Source organism: Mus pahari, chromosome 7 (assembly GCF_900095145.1).
Source record: "Mus pahari chromosome 7, PAHARI_EIJ_v1.1, whole genome shotgun sequence".
NCBI lineage: Eukaryota > Metazoa > Chordata > Mammalia > Rodentia > Muridae > Mus > Mus pahari.
The window spans coordinates 103,044,615-103,063,251 of NC_034596.1; the positions used below are offsets into that span (position 1 = coordinate 103,044,615).

Here is an 18,637-nt window from a genome sequence, read left to right on the forward strand (position 1 = left end):
CTCTCTCTCTTTCTCTCTCTTTCTATTTTATTGGATATTTTCTTTATTTACATTTCAAATGTTATCCCCTTTCTCGGTTTCCCCTCCTCCTATCACTGTCCCCCTCCCCCTGCTCACCAACCCACCTACTCCCACTTTCTGGCCCTGGCATTCCCCCACACTGAGGCATACAACCTTCATAGGACTTGACAGACTACTCAAGCAAGGCCATCTGAAGCTGCGTTTTCTAGTAGGAAGATGATAAAATAATAATAATAACAGTAAAAAATATAATAAGTAACCAAATATAATAATATAATACCACACATAACAATATACAATAATATATCATAATAATGTAATACATACTGTATATAATAGTGTAATATAATATATAATAATGTGGAGTTAGCATAGCTTCTCCCTTGATCCTTTCAAGGCAGTGTGGACATCATTTAAAATGACTGGCTCTGCTGTCCCGCGCATGTCCGTAGAGCCTGCGTCTTTCCTCGCTGCAGCAGCTGCCCACTCTTCCTTCCGAGCGTGGCTCAGTGTCTTTCCCACTGCAGGACCTTACGACTTTCTTCCACTTGGGCCCACTGATGCACGTCCTCAGCCCTGGGAACTCTCTTTATTTGCTCCAGCTTCTGCTGTGTTCTTAGCTCCCTCTTCACACTGCCTTGTGGCTGACCGATCACAAACAGCACATGTTTGAAGTATGAAGGAAGTTTCACGAACCTTGACATGTATAGACATATATACATCTATATTTTTACATGTATAAAAATGAGTATAAAATAAAAAGGCCTTACCATGAAGCCCTGGCTAGCCCAGAAATCTCCATGTAGACTTCACTAACTTTGAACTGACAGCCTTTCCCTGCCTCCTAAGTATGTGGATTACAGGCATGTACTGCCATGTCAGCCACCTACATTATAGCTATATAGAGTATTCATGCATCTAATATGCATCTCCACATCAGAATAATTAATATGCCCATCACCTTCAGAAATCGTTGTGACCCTTTGTTCACTTTGGTGAGTTCTATAGTTCCGGCTTTATATTAAAGTTGGGTCCAATTAGAATTAATTTTGTATATGGTGAAGGTCGGATGGAATTTGTATTTCTAACTGTGGGTGATCTGTATTCCCGTAAGCGGTTCCTTTCTATCCCTGTGGGACATCAGCTGCTGCCCCTGTGTGGGTCTGTCTCTATGCTCTGGGCTCCTTACCTCTCTATCTGAATTGCTGTGCACCTCATAAGGAGCCTCAGGACTGGCTGGCACGTGCTTCACTCTTTGCTGACTTAACTGCTCTGATTTTGATCTCATCTGCATCTGATTTACAATCACCTTGTCCAACTCTAACAAAATGAGACAAAGTCTACTTGAACTTTGCTATTGTGTCTGCAGTTGAGCGAGAACTGAACTCTGAATGAGCCTGAGATTTCTGACCCAGGAGCACTCTTTGATATCTGTCAGGAAAGCAGGTAGTTTTATCTAGTTCCTGGTCAGGCTTATCCCTGAGTGTTTACATTTTTCGATGCTGTGATTGTAAGTCATAGCAAGTACCAAGCTTTGTGGCTAGTTTTCAGAATTTCAGTTTGTGATTGCTTATTGTTAGGGAAGCAATAAGCTCCTGACTACTCGCCTTGGATTGTGCAGCTCTCCTACAGCCTTTGTTCTGGTGTGTTCTCTGTAGATGCTGGGTGGGCTCTTAAAAGTAGATAATCATGTCCCCTGGAATCCCAGTCCGTTTACTTGCTCTTTTCCAGCTTAGATGGATCGACTTATCTATTAATTACTTATTTTTCCTTGCTCTGGGCCCTGCCTCAGACATGTCTAACAGTGTTGTCTGGCAGCCCTGAGAGTGGCCAGCCTCGCCTGGGTCTTGGAGCCTAGAGGGAGGACAGCGTTCTTCTCCCTGTTGGAGGACCACTGACTGGACCCTTTTCTTGATGTGCTGTTCAGTTTCAGAAATTAGCCTTTTCCCCCCTTATTTCCTGAGATATTTAAGTTGCAGGTAGTTGGATTTTATTAGATACCATTCCTGCTTTGATGGACTTTATTGCATCGTGGTTTTTTGTTGTTGTTGTTTTCGTTTCTTTAAATTCTGTCAAGGTGAGATTTGTCAGTTGATTTTCAAACATTAGCACACCCGTGTGTTTGTGGTGTAGACCATCCATCCTCATGCCTTCCCTTTATGATCTGTGCATCTGCCACGAGGGTATGGGTCTCAGGGTTCCTGGAACCTGCGCGTGGGTGTGGTGTTGGGGTGAGCTGGCAAGGGTGCCCTTCATCAGCTTTTTGAAGTAGTTGTTCTAGTTGATGTAAACTGTTGCTGGGACTAAGCAGTGAGACCACTTTGCATGCAGTTGTTTCTGAGAAAAGGTTTGAGAATGTATTTACTAAACCTATGATCTGTATCCCTCGGTGTGCGGCTCTTCCTGTTGTTCTCCCTCAAGATGGCTGCTCATTTCATCAAAGGTAGAAATGTGGATGGGGTATTTGTCTTGATGGCATTTTATATCTGAAAGATTGCCAGTGTCATCTTCCTGTCCCACACATCCCTGATGCTGGTAAGACACCCTACCCCCAGCAGGCCATTGAAGATTTACAAATGTCGTCTTTCAGAGCAGCGTGTTTTGGTTTCACTTGGTTTTTGTTATTTGTTTTGCATTTTGAAGAAACAGGAAATTCTTTTCTATCCTCTTTACCCTCTTGTCTGCCCACTGTGGAATTTCATTTTCTCTTCTGTCTCTACTTCCCTCCCATGGGAGCTGAGGTCATTGCCTGAAACTTTTCTTCTTCTATTCCATCAGCACTGCCAATTTCCCTGTAGGCATCACATCTCTGCTGAACATTGCGGATGTATTGTGTTTTTATGTTCATTCAGTTTGAAATACTTTCTCATTTCCTTTTTGATTTATTCTTGACCTGTGGATTATTTAAAAGTTTGTATTTAGATTCCCAAGACATGACAGTTTTCCCTGAATGCCTTTGTTATTCATTTCTAACTTAATTCCACTGGGGGTACAGGATGTATATTGCATATTTTAGTCCTTTTAAATTGAGACTTGTTTGATGGTCTAACGTGGTCTGTTTCATGCCGCCCTGTGTGCCGCGTACTCCGTTCTGTCAGCTTGGTTGGCAGAATTGGGTGGGTCTTCCATACTCTTTTTGTCTCTGTCTTTTCTATAGGAGCAACTAGGCTGTGGTTTGAATGTCTGTTTTCCCATACTTACACTCTAGAGCATGAGCCCTTCGGTGAGTGTGATGCTCATTTTTCTTGTTACTGTGACTTGAGAAGAAGCAACTTAAGGAGGCTTTCCTCTGCTTCACAGTTGGAGATGGATAACCCTTTACAGTGGGGAGCACATGGTGGCTTGAGCAAGGGGCTGGCTGGTCACATTGCATCTGTGGTCAGAAAGCAGACAGTGAACAGGAAGTAGAACAGGCATGGAATCTCAAGACCCATCTGTCAGTGACCCACTTCCTCTAGCAAGTCTCCATCTCCAGAAGGTTCTGCAGCCTTCCCCAATGGCCTCACCTTCTGGGGACCTGGTGTTCACACAGCCTACGAGGAATCTCTCCTTCAAACAACAGTGATGTATTTATAGATGGCTCCAGGGTTAGTGGGATGGCTCAGTGGGTAAAGTCAGTGGGTAAAGATGCCTGCCACGTAAGTCTGGCAGTCTGAGTTTGACTCCCGAGACCAACCCACATGAAAGTGGAAGGAGAGGACCAGCTCCACAGAGTTGTCCTCTGACTTGCACATGCAGGTGCTAACATGTGTGATATAAATCATAGTAGTAAATTGTAAATCAATTTAAAATGAGAGGTTAGTGCTCTGGGAGGTGACGTGTTAGGAGATGGATGTTCTTTCAAGTGGAGTTAAGGTCCTTGCAAGGGTCAGAGGGGACTCATCAGGACCGCTCTCTCTGCTCTTCCATGTCTCCTGCCCTGTGAAGACAGTGTTTGTCTCCTCTGCTCCCTCTGCCTTGTGAGATGGCAGGAAGGTGCAGAACCTCGCACAGCACTGTGTCTTCTGGTGCCATGATCTTGGGCTTTTCTAAACTGCAGAACTGTGAGAAATATCATTGTCTTACTCCATGGAGCTAGAGCAAGCCTGCTGACGCTGGTGGCTTAGAGCACATCTGAGTCCTTCTCAGTTCTCTTGGTTTGGAGTTCACTGCTTCTATTTGAAGTTCTATACTAGTTGCCTGAGGGCTAGGATTCTTCTTTTCCGCCATGAACAAATGTTCCCCAAAGAAGCTGTGACGAGGGAACCTTCCGCAAACCCCATTAGCACATTAAAGCGTTGGTGGCCGTGGGTGGATGGGGAGGTTGGAATGTTGTGGATCCACAGCCTAATTACAATTTGTCTTGAGCGATCTTTATTCTCCTCCATAGCCATTCCTTGCCCATTTCTGTGTCAGACCTAATGTCCTGTGACTAACAGATAAAAACCTTCAGAATGTATTAACTTTACAATACCCTAGTTTCTACCAACCAAAAGCCTGAGAATCATCAGACAGCATCCAATGCCTGTATTTGGGATTCTCAGATTTGCTATTCTGTTTCTACAAAAACTTTCTGAAACTGCTTCCCAAGGGAACATTGGAACAGAATTGGAGGACCCCTAAATCTGTGTTACAGATTTAAGTTTGTTTGTTTGTTTTTACGTTAATCTGTATTTATTGTGTTCGGGCACGTGTGTACCACAGTGAAGGTGAGGGGCAGCCTGTGGGAGTCAGTTTTCTCCCTCACCACGCGGGTCCTAGGACCTGAAGTCAGGCCGTCAGGCTTGGTAGCAGGCACGATTACCTGCTGAACCATCTTACCAGCCCTGTGCTGTAGAGTTCCTAACAGCTGCCCTCCTTACTCATAGACCTCTTTTCTGGAAGACTTATATATAGACTTTCAACTTGGCCGCCCCGTGATGCATTGTTATTATCTTTGGTGGCCATAGCTATTTTTATAACATTGATAACAAAGCTTGTTGTACATCTCACTCATAAGCCCTGTTCTCTCAGGTTGCCTTCATAAATGGCTCGGTTTGTCCAGAGAAAGCAGGACGGTCCTTCCTGGAGCCCTATCACCCCATCACTTGTGGTAGTTGTTAGTTTTGTGTCTCTGTGATCAAAGCACAAGATGAGGAGAAATCCAGAGGAGGGCCGAGGGGCTCAGCTTCAGAATTTCACTCTGGCATGGTGGAGAGGGTGTGGCAGGGCCTCGGCAGTACTGGGAGTGGTAGAGACCGTCCCTCACAGCTGACCTGCAACAGGGAGGCCAGAAATCAGGCCCGCCCCTGGTGACCCTCTCCTGAAGGTCCCCTGCTCTCCCTAAATGGCACAATTGGCATGGGGGATAAGCACTTAAACCATGAGCTTGTGTGACCTTACAACCCCAGCAGGAAGCCACCCAGTGACTGTGTATCGTGAGGTTTTCACCCTCAGGTCAGTGGGAACGTGCGGGGTCCCATCCGTTTCATAGGAAGCTGTTAGTGTGCTTGACCTGTTCAGGTCTGGTAGTTTCTGCCACAGACCTGTGTAGGGTCCTAACATGAAGAATGACCTGATCAGGGTTTGTCTTACCTTTCAGAAAGACCCCTGGGCATAACTGGGCTCCCCCTGGCCTCCTGGCAGAGTTGGCCACCTTTGCTCTGTACACTCTGGAAGTCGCCCTATCGGCATATGTGTCTGGGTGTGAGATAAGCCGACACTCCATCTCTTAACTGTCCTCCTCTCTACGGTGGCTCTCCCAGTGGTAGCGCAGCCACGCTGGCTTTCATTTGATTAGCTTTAATATGGTATGCCTTTCAACCAAGCACTTTGAGTCTATCTGGTTCGTTTGATTTAAAGTGGCTTTCTGGTGGATGAACCCGTTGAGTCTTCTTTTTTTTTAATTTTCATTTATTTATTTTTGAAACAGGATCTGGTCTCAGACTCCTGGATCCAAGTGAGCCTCCTTCCCCAGACTCGTAAGCAAGTTGGCCTGCAGGTGGTGGCACTACATTTGCTTTGCTGGAACTTCAGGGGAAACAAAATAAATCCAGCGTGATAGGTTGTAGTTAGTGGTTTAAATAATTTACATACAAAGTGATTATCGATGTGGTTAAATTGGGCCCTACCAATTTACCGCTTTCCATTTTGTTTTCCTTTGCGGCTCCTCCCCTGTCTCCTTTGGATTACATGAGCATTTTCTGCTGTGTCATGGGCCACTCCTCCGGTGAGTGTCCCCCAGGGCTCCTGTCTACTGCCCTCCTCCCTCCTCCTTTCTCCTTCAGGAAGCCCACTGACAAGATGGTCAAGGCTGCGTTCCTTTCTACTTTGGCACAGCAATTGTGTCATAACAGTGGGCTTGCTGAGGATGCTTCCTGGGAGTAAGGGTCCACTGTATGGTTCCACCTGTCCTGCCAATCTCTCTGTAGCTGCTCATTGGACTTCCCAGCCCACCTGCTACTGTTTGCGTTTCTTCAGCCTTTGGAGTTTGGTCCAGAGCTTTTATTGCAACATCCAGATGGTAGGCAAGTGGAAGGGACCCTTCTGGTCTTGGTGTACTTTCATCTTAATGTCGGGCAGTGGTCCCCCACCCCCGTGCTGAGATAGTTCCATGGTCTGAATAGAATTCCTCTGCAGTGCCATGTATACCACCAGTACTGGGTGACAAACTGTCACCAAATGTGTGCCACAGCTACGGCAGTTCTCAAGGGCCTGGACTGTCACCAGTGCTATCCTCGGGAACCTCACTGGCTTTAGGGACCACAGTCAGCTCTCTGGTAGCCTTCAGTGTCCTCTGCCGTCAGTGGACAGAGCTGGGCAGTATTGATTGTTTGTCTGGGTCGTTGAGACAGGCTTCTCTGTAGCCATGGATGTTCTGGGACCAGCTCTGCAGATCAGGCTGGCTTTGATCTTAGAGATCCATCCACCTACCTCCCAGCTGGCCAGCAGTGGTTTTGTTGTTAAGACAGAATACATCACCTATCCTGACTCTCAGTTCAAGTGTAAGCGTGCAGGCTTTGTTCTTGCGCTGCGTGTTCATTTTAAACTTTTTTTTTTCTGGGAAAATTTCATTTGCATTTACCGTGGCATTTTTCTTTTTGGTATTAGCAATCGATGGCTGGGAAATGCTCTAACCTTCTGGTAAGGTTTTTGTTGCTGTTGTTGTTATTGTTCACAATGTATATCCACTTAGGACTGCCACCAGATTGCTGATTTTCCATTAATAACATGTATTCAACTAAGGAGCTAGCATTAAATTACCGTGCTTTAAACTCTCTTAAAAGCAATCCTATTTGTGCGGTTAACCTACCAAATCAATACTTGGTTAATTTGATTTGCTTAATTATGCCTTCACATTTTAAAAATTGCTTTTTAAGTTAATTTTGTAGTATAATTTAATTTAATAAAATATGTCCATGAGTCTAGAGAAAGGGTTGGCAACCAGAGCCTACAAGCCCCATCTGGCCTGTGACCTGCTTTTATATGGCCCCTGGGCTAAACGTGGGCTTTATGCCTGTAATCAACTATAATATGCACACACTCGAGCTGTCTCTCCTGAGAACACACACACACAGACACACAGACACACAGACACACACACACACACACACACACACACACACACACACACACACGGGCACGTACTGCAACAGTGACTCAGTGACTGACTATACATGGTTCATGAAACCTAAACTGTCTGTCATCAGTGATCCTTATTCATGAGTGAAATCTACAAAGTAAGATCTTTTTTAAAAAGGATTTTTATTTAAATGCATGTATGTATGTATGTATTATGTATGTATGTATGCAGGCATGCATGTGTGTATGTATGCAGGCCAGCCAGCCACATGTGTGCAGGTGGCCAGGGAGGCCAGAAGGGGGTGTTGTACTCTCTGGGAGGGAGGTTGTGACCTGACGTGGATTCTGATAAGGAGGGTGTGGATGCTCAGAATTGAGCCTAGATCTTCAGGAAGAGCAATACGTGTTCTAACCACTGAGCAATCTCTCCGGCCCCCAGAGAAAAAACCAAATTCACCTGGTAACCCCATCTCCCTCATTCTGTCCCTCCCTTTCTCTACTGGTAAAATATACTTATTTATTTTTATTTTAAGCTTAAATTTCTATTGTGTGCTTATTGAATGGGACCTTAAGTGTCTGCTGCTTTGTGACTAAGGATGGCTTTGAACTTCAGACCCTCTTGCCTTGACCTCCCCCGTGCTGAGATTTGCACGAGTGTGTCACCACACCTGACTGTTCCTAACGATGTAAACACTGGTGCATACACCTCTCCATCACCCTCTGCTCATTCTCTCTCCACCTCTGCAGTGGGGCTTAAACATGGGGCCCTGGTGTTGGCTTTAGCAAGACAGACTCCCTGGTGTTTCGACAGGCATGGTGGTGCCTGTGTCCTCCCCGTGCTCTTCGTGGCGTATGCTGGGCTGTTCCCAGTTCTTCACTGTCTTTGACATCATGCTGACATCTTGGTGTCCTGCCCACCCATGCAACTCTACAACCAGTTGTTGGGTGTGGGGTGGGCTGTGGGTTGCAGGGTGCCAATACGTCTGAAGTGTTGCCCGGGGTTGCCCAGCCCCTCCTCTCTGAGTCTGTGCATCTCTGCCAGCAGCTTATAGCTGTCCAGCACCCTGACACCACCCAACAGAGGTGCTGTCAGACTCTGGGAGTTTGCTCATTTAATAGGCAAGGGATGACATTTAAGTTTGCTTAAATTGCTCTTGTTATGAGCAAGGTTGAAGCCATTTCCCTGTTGATGAGCTGCGTCCTCTCGCCATCTTCTGTGGAACTCAGGCTTTCTCAGAGGCTGTCTCGTCTCAGAGGCTGCTGGTATTGCAGATGCTAACCTTTGCATCTAATGCCCCTCACAAATGCCTCTCCCACGTGGCTGCCCGTTACTCGTTCATTATATATCTGCTCATTCTCTGTCTGTGAGTGAGCTGTGTTAGTTACTCGTCACTTGGTCAGCCTGACTGGCTTCTCTCTCACTGTTCCTGACTGTAAAGCTGTGGCTGGGAAATACCCCAAGGCCTAGCCAGTAAAGGAATCCAGTCACGTCTTCTCTGATTTATGTTTTCCTTTGCTTTATTAGTGTAAAGTTTTGTTGCTTCTCTAATGTCTACAGACATTTTAACGGTCATTCTCAAAGTTCTGTGACTGACTCGGCCTTAGGGACAAGCCCTACATGCGTGCTCTAGAGATGGCATGTATAGACTGTCACATTCTCACACTTGAAGAAGCCCATATGCCTGTTATCAGAGAAATGGAACAATCTGGGAGCGGAGACCTGGGCCATGGCCAGTACCTCACTGGAACAGCCCATTTGATCTGAGAGAGCCAGGGCCCCAAAGAGACAAGGCAACCAGTCCAGTGGTGTCCAGGTTGATTGTCCACAGGCAGTCTCCATTCTCCAGCTATGACACAAGCTGTCGTCTACCTGCCCCACGGCCAGGCTTTTCCAGTGGGCCTGCGGTTGCCAGTGGAGGCTCCTCCTTGGCTCCAGTCCTGAGGTAGGGCGTGCCAGCTGCCCGGGTAATAATCAAGGTTGCCGTCAGACTCCCCAGCCTATAGGGCATGTCTCAGCGGGAAGGAAAGTCTGCATGTTCGGTGACAAGCACTCCGAAGACCAGCTTCCTGCCCACAGCTGTGCCTCGTTGACAGGGTTCATCTGTAACACAGCCAGTTTCCCAGCTTTTTTATGCTTTTATGGTGCCCTAATAAACTGTGCTATTTGTAGCCATTCTGAGAAGATGTGTGCCTTTTGTTCTGGTAAAGTTTACTTGGAAGGTGCAGGGTACAGGTAGTTCTGACATGTGTGGCTGACGGCCCCTGGGCATGTCTTTCTAGGCTGTTGTCCAGACCCAGAAGGGGCTGTTGTCCTGAGTTAGAAAATATAGGGAGAGCCCCCAGGTGCCTTCATCATTCCCTGGTCTAACCCAAGGAGGCTACAGAGCACGCACTGTTAAGGCCACACACATCCCAGGGCACACATAGTGACCACGAACTGCTGTCCTCTATGACCCGGACAGCTCTACACAGATTCACCAGGGAGAAGGATCCGGGCCACCTGCAGAGATATGTCTAGAGGTGAGACATGGTCAGACTTGCTTCTCACTCTGCAGTCACTCATGTTCCTAGTTAGCTCTTGATGCCCGGCGACCTGGCCTGCGGTTGATAGAGACAGTTAAAGGGGAAGGGTGAGCAGAGGTATCTTAACATGGGCACAGAGTCCCAAAGGACACGGGAGAAGGGGTTTCAGGGTGGTGGAATTGAACTGCTTAGGGATGAACAGGGGCAGTGAAGACCCCCAGAGCCAAGGGGAGGCCTCAGTTTGCTCGCTGACCCCTCTGCCCACCAGAAAGCAGCACTGTGCTCGAACATTGGGTGTTGTGTAAACTTGTGCAGCAGATATTGGGGGCTGTGATAGGTCCTGTCCTCCCAGGTCCTAGGTCCTGCCTCAGCTTCATGCCTAGCAGCAGTGTGGGTCCTGGATGCCTGGAGCTCTTGCCTGCTACCTTCTGAGCCCATGAATCCTGTGTCTACAAGAAAAGCAGGCAGCTTTTGTAGCTGGAGACGCTCCTAGAAGCATCTGTGAGGGCAGACTGTCACCTTGTCCTTCCTTCATGGCTCTGCAGGGCTGGCCTCTCCTCTTCAGGGCTTGGGGGTGGGCAGGTCTGATGTCACTTCAGTAGAAGCCTACTTGTGAAGAGGCCAAGTCATTTGTTGCCCACGTTTGCCCCTAGTAACTTACAGAGGCAGGGACTGGCCAGCAGAAAACCCAGTTGTGAGTCCCAAGGGAAGCAGCTGGAATGGGTGAGGCTTGGCCTCACCTCACTTGGTAGCCAGCGGGAAAGGATGACCCCAGAACTGTGTGTCTGCTGTAGCCACATGGTGGAGCCCAGGGAGCCGATAACCTGGTGGCCAGTGCCTGTGGGCTGGCTGGAGTCCTGGCTGTGCTTCCCTTCCAGATAGCAGGGGATGGGTGGGCATCTCAGTGCTGCATTTGGCATCATGCCCTGCCCTGCCATGTGAGAGCTCGTTCAGTGGAGGAGGTGCCCTGAGTCCTTGTGCTGGACCCCGCTCCTACCAAAGCAGGCATGTCAGAGCAGGACACATGGAAGACAGTGCAGGGCATGATTCCCCTCATTTAGGAGAGGAGGCTGGGGGATACCAGTGATGGTCCTTAGAAAATAAAGCACAGATTTAAAAGTCAGACATGTTCTGCTGGGTGGTTGTGGCACGGGTCTTTAATTCCAGTATTCAGGAGGCAGAGGCAGGTGGATCTCTGTGAGTTCAAGGACAGCCTGGTCTAGAAGGCAAGTTCCAGAAAATAAAAATCAAAACCAAATGTAAACTACATTCTGAGACTTGAGTCCTAAGAATGCTTGTTCCTAGTGTCATTGCTACTTGTCCAGGGACGAGTAGTCCAAGCTTTGTAGCTGTGAGCTACGTGACATGTTCAGGCCCTCTCAGAGGAATGACACCATCATTGCTGGATGGTGCTATTCCTTAGGTACTGAGGGCAAGGTGGGAACCCCCATCCCTAATGTGAGTTCATTGTCTACTGCTGCTGTTGAGGGACCCTGTCAGCCCAGGAAACATCTGCATCTCATTGTACCTGCCCACACACTGACAGAGATGGTGGGCAGAACCAGCAGGTCAGCTTGCATCTGACAGGTCATTGGTTCCCAGGAGCAACAGCTGTGGCCTGGTGAGGTTGGAAAGTCACAGGAAACCATCTATGCCAGGGCTGTGTGGAGTGTGTACAGCCCAGAATAGGTTCACTGGCCCTGCCCACCCTGAGTACTAACTAATACTCCTTGGCCCTCCCTAGGTGGGCACCTCCCCCATGCCCACCATGGTGACTAGTGTCTACTCTTACAGGTGGTGAAAGGCTACAAGGCCACCATCCAGCAGACCCTGGACATTCTCTTTCTCCAGGAAGGCTCTGAGTTCCTCAGCAGTACGGATGCATCCACTCGGGACTCTGCTGACCGAACCATTATCGCCTGGGATTTCCGGACCGCTGCCAAGATCTCCAACCAGATCTTCCATGTGAGGAACCTTGGGTTGAATTGTTCTGCATGTCAGCCATAGAGAGTTGCCTGCAGCCCTGGGGTGGGGTCCTGGCTCCTTTCTGTCTGGGGCAGGGGGAGATCATTTCTTTGAAGTATCTAGGACAGGGGTAATCATAGGTCGGGTCTAGGGCTGCTGCACACAGTGGCAGCCTCTGCTGACTGCCCTTTCTGGTCCAGCCGCCCATGGCTTTGATAATAGCACTTCATGGAATACTAAGAAGAAGAAAAGAGGGAATGCTTATAAAGATCGAGCATAGCGTCGGGCAGAGAGTCCTCCCTGATAGTAGAATTGTTGTGACCAACCCAGCACCATTATCGCTACCAACCTTACCTTTGCTGGGATCACCACCTCTATCACCAGCATTACTATCACTACTGCCGCCACATCACCATCACCATGGTCACCACCTCCACATCACCATCACCATGGTCACCACCTCCACCACATCACCATCACTGTGGTCACCACCACTAACTCCACCACCATCTCCATGGCAACCATGGTAGTGGTTACCACTATCACTGTCTTTTGGTTATGTTCTATATGCGTGGCACACACACATGCACACACACACACACACACACACACACACACACACGTATAAGGGACATATTTTAGTTTGCCACAGGCTCACAGATGACTGCACAATGGAAAGGGGTAAGGGAACGAGGAACCCTCCATGCCCTGCAGAAGGGACGCCTCATGTCAACACCCGGGTAGCCCACTGGGATCTGCAGAGCAGCAGGATAAAGCAGCAGGAGTGTTGTTCTAAAGCTCCCAAGTGTGTGGTAACTTGTTACAACAGCACCTCCCTTGTGGTAACTTGTTACAACAGCAGCCACCCGTGTGGTAACTTTGTTACAACAGCAGCAGTCCACTCAGCCTCCTAAGGCAAGGCCCAGGAGACATGGACAAAGCTACAAGAGCAGAGGATCTGTGGGAGGCAAAAATCCTCGGTGGTAGCCATCACCCCTCCATGGCCTTCTCTTTCAGGAGAGGTACACCTGCCCCAGCCTCGCCTTGCATCCAAGGGAGCCTGTGTTCCTGGCGCAAACCAATGGCAACTACCTGGCTCTCTTTTCCTCTGTGTGGCCCTATAGGATGAGCAGACGGAGACGCTACGAAGGTCACAAGGTACCTCCATCTTTGTTACAGAGGCCAAATGTTGACCATTGGCCCTAAAGCTTCCAGCCAGGGCATGTGGATCCTCTGGGCACTCTGCTGATAAAGTGGATGACTGCTGGCTGTGTGGACAAGGGTCCACTCAAGGCCCAGGACACATCTAGTGCCCAGCCACAGAGCAGGAGAGCATGCCAGTTCACGTGTCACAGGGGTGGGAATAGGAGCAGGGGAGGATAGACGGGGGCCGTTTCTCTGTGTACTCCTTTTCTGCAGAAGGCCTGCTTTGCTGAGCTGGAAGAAGCTAGGGAGTCACTGACTATGTGGCACCAGACCCCAGCTCTGCAGAAACTGCCTCACCTGGGTCCCATTCCCAGGACACTGGCTAGGAGCTGCCATCCGTGAAGATCACACTCGAGGCTGCACAGTCAAGCTACATACTCTTGTTTTAATAAGTTTGCAGTTTGTACTGGGCATTTATGACTGTACTGGAGACTTGCAGCCCATGGGTCACAGGACTGCTGGAGCTGGTGGCCTTGGAAGACTAGGTCACACCTCCACAGTGCAGACACACAGCAGGATTGCAACTTCTCACCTCGGGTCACTAGATATAAAGCCAGCCCTGTGCTCAGAAGCTTCTTGGCCTCAGCTCATCCTTTGCAGAGTTGAGTAAATAGCTGTCCCTCACAGGTAGCCTGCTCTGTCTGTCTTTCTTCACAGGTGGAAGGCTATGCGGTGGGCTGTGAGTGTTCCCCATGTGGTGACCTGCTGGTGACAGGCAGCGCTGATGGCCGGGTTTTGATGTTCAGTTTCCGCACGGCCAGCCGGGCATGCACACTACAAGGGCACACGCAGGCCTGCCTTGGCACCACCTACCATCCTGTGCTGCCTTCCGTCCTTGGGACCTGCTCCTGGGGAGGAGACATCAAGATCTGGCACTAACTGGCAACTGAGACCCCGCTGCTGGGTAGGCAGCTAGAGGTTAGGCTGCTCTGGAGAGCTGCTGAGCTTCAGTGACTCGGCTCTAAAATGGGGGTGAGAAGCCATCTCAGTGCAAGTGTGTGTTAGTAAAGGCATTTGCCAAGTGACTGGTGGGTGACACTCAATCAGGAAGTGTGCGCTTTGTATGGTTTGGTTGATTGATTGGTTTTTTTGTTTGTTTGTTTGGTTGGTTGGTTGGTTTCTGGTTTTTCAAGACAGGGTTTCTCTGTGTAGCCCTGGTGGTCCTGGAACTCAGGCTGGCCTTGAACTCAGGGACCCACCTGCCTCTGCCTCCTGAGTGCTGAGATGAAAGGTGTGTGCCAGCACACCTGGTATGGTTTTTCTTAATGTGATTTTGGCAGTGAACACGTGTTAGCAGTGTCTTCCTGCCTTCTTACTGCAGGTTGTGGAGCTTGAGGTGGGACTGTCACCTGCTGGTCCTAAGAGCCTATCCTTTGGACAATGAGGCTCTGGGGCTTGTGTCTGCCCAGGAACTCAGTGCACCACAGCGCTGCCCTCCCTCACCCACTATTAAACACCAACAACTATGTTTCTTCCCACCCATCTCTGGTCCTCTACCCTACTGCTTGCCCACTGCCAGGTGGATGGTCTGTGATGGCCAAAGCTATGCATCTGTCCTGAAGGAGTGTGAGGAGAAGCAGGGACTGGGAAGCACATAGAAGGAAGTGTGGTTGTTCCTTGTGGGAGCACGGAGCGAGTGGAACTGTTGGAAAGGATGATGAGGATTAGGAGGCATGGCCTTGTGGGAGGAAGTGTGTCACTGGGGGTGGCCTTTGAGGTTTCAAAAGCTCACACCAGGTCCAGTGGATCTCTCTCCACCTTCAGATGAGGATGTAGAACTCTTAGCTGCTGCTCCAGCGCCATGTCCGCACTCTGCCATGCTTCCCACCATGATGATAATCTGAATGATGAACCTCTGAAACTGTAAACCAGCCCCAATTAAATGCTTTTTAAAATAAGAATTGCCGTGGTCATGGTGTTTCTTCACAGCAATAGAACAGGGACGAAGACAGGAAGCCTAGCTCTCTAGGGGCCTGGAGCAGGCCTATGAGTCTCAAACACTATCAGAATTGTAATTAGGACTGCCCGATGGCCCAGGGACTCACTCACAGGTTGGGGTGGGTATCATGGCACTTGAAAGAGGGAGGGAGGGGAGAATGGGAGGAGGAGGGCAGGAGGGAAGGAGGTCTGGGATGTGGCAGAGTGGCGTGTGGCTCCACCCCTTACCCTGTTCTGTGATCTAGTTCCCTTCCCTCCCTGCCCCGGTTCCTCATCTGTGAAGTCAGATTCAGGGAAGGGAGCTGGAAGAGTGTTGGTCATACTGAGTCTTAGCCCAGAAGTGGCCCAAGGATACTGTGTTAGGACATTGATTTTAGTGTCCAAGGCACTGAGGGGTACCACCATCTGGGGAAAGCAGGTCAGGACCTTGGGCTGGGCCTTGTCCTACAGCTCCTGTGTCCTTGCTGCCACAATAGGCCGGCCCAGGTCCCCTCCTCCCCGGCTGATGGCTGCCTCCTCTGTGCTCGGGTGCCTCCGGGTCAATATACCTATCACCCTGGGGAAAAGCTACTGTCTCTTCCCCATAAGCATTCAGGGAGATGCTCATTCAGGGAGCCACAGGGGTGTAACTCCTACTTCCTCAAGCAGCGCATCCCACCCTGTGCTGTCCCGTGTGACCCTCAGCAAGCTCCCTGGGCAGGGCTTTGTGTCCTGCCATGTCCCTGGCACACAAATGTCCAACAAATGACTTCTGCTAGGGCCCACTCAGGCACAGATTTGAAGTCTGCCTGAAGTATCACATGGCCTTAGGCAAGCTGTGTGGTTTCCTCAGGGTCTCAGCCCCCTCCCCTCCCCCCAAATCCCCTGAACAGCAGCATGGGGCCCGTGTTCAGTGGGTGCTCGGGTTAGTTGGATCTGTGTGGCTACCTTGTGACACTGAGCCTGTTCAGGCTGGGCACCTGGCCAGGGTCGCTCTAGGCTTTGCTGTGGTGGGCCGTGGGCTGGTGGGACCCTCTCCTACTTCTGGCTCTTGCTTTCAGGGTCTTAGCATGGGCCAGATTTTTATCTTGGTAGAGGCTGCTGGCAGGAGCTGCCTCCTTCCTTCCCACTTGAAAAGCCTCATGGAGAGCTTCAGAGTGGCTGCCGTCTGCCTCATACTAGACTAGGACTCCTTGCCCAGGAAGATGGAGAGCTGTGATCAGTAGCTCTCACCGTGAACCAGAGAACTGATGTGATCCTCTTTAACTCAGGGCCCCTCGTAGCATCTTCATGAGTGTCTCCCCGAGTGCAGGCCTGAATGAGCGAGAAGAAGACTGAAGCAGGGGGACCAGCCTTCTCCAGCCTCTCCCACTGGCTGTCCCTCCCCCCACCCCCTGCGGCTGCCATCCAGGGTTTCTACCTTCCCCAGGATATCTTCTGTCCCCTTGCGGTGGTTGGCTCTGGTCACCAGGCTTTTCCAGGAGGGCTAGCAGGTGGCTATAGAGGGGTTCCCTGTCTACCTCAGCACCCAGCCCTCTCCTGCCATTGTCCCTGGGATAACAGGACCATGGAGCCCTGATTATGATTAGACTCTGGGCCTACCTCCTGATGGTATAGGATTGGCTTCTCGAGTGAGAAAGCCTTTGCTTTCTCATCTACACAGTGGGCCTGTTGGGACAGTGAGGGTAGGGAAAGAGCTCTTCAGACTGTCTCCTGGATGGTGCTACCCGAATAGACAGACACCATCTGAATCTTCTATGCTGACTCAGGTCCAGGGGAACAGTCATGGCTTTCTAGTGGTCCCATTCTGGTTGCTTCCTGGTGCCATCTCTAGGGTCTGGTTTCTTCCTGTAGGGGTTGGTGCACTGCGCCCCTGTATTTGCCCCCAGCTGGCTTCCTGGGCAGGAGGACAGGTGTGTCCCATGCTTCCCTGCTTCTTCAAATGCCTCTTCCAAAGAACATTCAGAAAGATTGACTTTGATCCTGCCTGAGGTGTCGCGAGTTCACCATTTGCAATTTAAAAATAGGCAAGCTAAATTTGGAAAGCACGGAGAAAGATGAACCTGGAGTGTGGGTTCTCCCTCCACCCACCCTCCCCGGCCCAACTCACCCCATCCCACTTTCACATCTGCAATCTGCAGCATCAGAGCAGAGGGATCCTGGGAGCAGAGCTGCCTTGTCTAGAGATGCCTGCACAGGTTGGACCCACTCCTGCCTTGTTCACCGAGGCACGTTGTGACTTTCATCTGAGTTGTACTAACGTGCACCCTCTGACCCCTGCAGAGTGGCCATGGCCCTCTGTGTCCTACTGTGGAGGCTCCTTCTCAAAGGGCACAGAGGCATGTTAGGACCACCTGTCCTGATTCCTTTTACTGCCTCCCAAATGGGTCTCCATACTCCACCAACCCAGCTGGAGGGTGCCAACTGTGTAGAAGGCCCAGGGAAGGGCTGGTGTCCTCTGGATAGAAGAAAGAGGGGAAAATTAGCCCTGCCTCCGGTGATAGCCAACCAGGGGGAGTGTGGCCATGCACTTCCCATTGGGGGCTCAGGGCGGGGCATGGATTGTTTGCAAGGGTTGAGTATGCGGATGGGCATTGTTGTAGACTAGGCAGGGTCTGAGTGGACTCCTGAGAGGGTGGTCTGTGGATGAGGTCCCCTACCAGGCTTCACCTGGTAATCTGGGTATATGGGACTGGCAGGAGCTACTGTCCCCTACGACAACAGGTATGGGCACAGAACATTGGAAACTAGTGGCCCCAAGGCTCTCTGTCAGAGAGGCACCAGAGAGCACTGACTGTTTTAGAATGTCCTACTGTCATCTACCTGGGCCTTTGCTGGAGTTCCCTGGTGAACTCCTGTTCATCCCTCAATGGTTAGTATGAGCCTCTCCTGACCCAATCTCCTATCTCCTCTAGGACAGTGAGAACTCTCCCCGATTTGGAGTCTATGAGGCCCTTTATCCTTAAAGCTCTGAGCCTAGCACTACATCTGTCTCCCTGTCTCCCAGCTTCTTGGGGGGCAGGGCCAGCATAGGGCTGGATGGTTGGCTCTAACACAAGAGGACAAAAGGAAATTGTGAGACCACATCCCAGAGCTTACTCTAGAAGTGTTTTGGGGAGAGTGATGCACGGCCAGGGGGTTCTGCTGAGCAGCACCCCAGTGCTCTGGTGGCTGCTAGCTTTGAAGGCCAAGGCAGAGCTGCAGTGCACGGAGCTGGGATGAGGTAGTTCTCCACAGGAAAGGCCCCTGGGTGTCCACAGGAAGCAGATGGAGAACCCTTCTGCAGGGAGGAGCCACCATCCTAGGCCTTGTTGAAAACCCCACAATTCCTTTTCAGGGTTTGAATGGCCATGTATCAGATAGCCAGGCACACAGATAAACAGGGTGACATGAGCAGGAAGCAAAGGCATAGGCCCGCATCTGTGTCTGGCGTAAAGCAGACACAGGCTTGCATGAACCGGAAGGC

The 18,637-nt window shown here is 50.0% G+C and overlaps 1 protein-coding gene across 2 annotated transcripts in view; it reads left to right on the top strand.

The window, feature by feature from the left end:
• Wdr25 (WD repeat domain 25) overlaps window positions 1–15,152 on the top strand; it is a 134,161-nt gene extending 119,009 nt beyond the window's left edge. For both annotated transcript variants that reach the window (XM_029540820.1, XM_029540819.1), the window contains exons 5-7: window positions 11,878–12,048; window positions 13,066–13,206; window positions 13,912–15,152. In XM_029540820.1, the coding sequence (XP_029396680.1) occupies window positions 11,878–12,048; window positions 13,066–13,206; window positions 13,912–14,133 (534 nt within the window). In that variant the 3' untranslated portion in view covers window positions 14,134–15,152. The remainder of the gene's footprint in view (window positions 1–11,877; window positions 12,049–13,065; window positions 13,207–13,911) is intronic.
• Window positions 15,153–18,637: the final 3,485 nt, after the last annotated feature.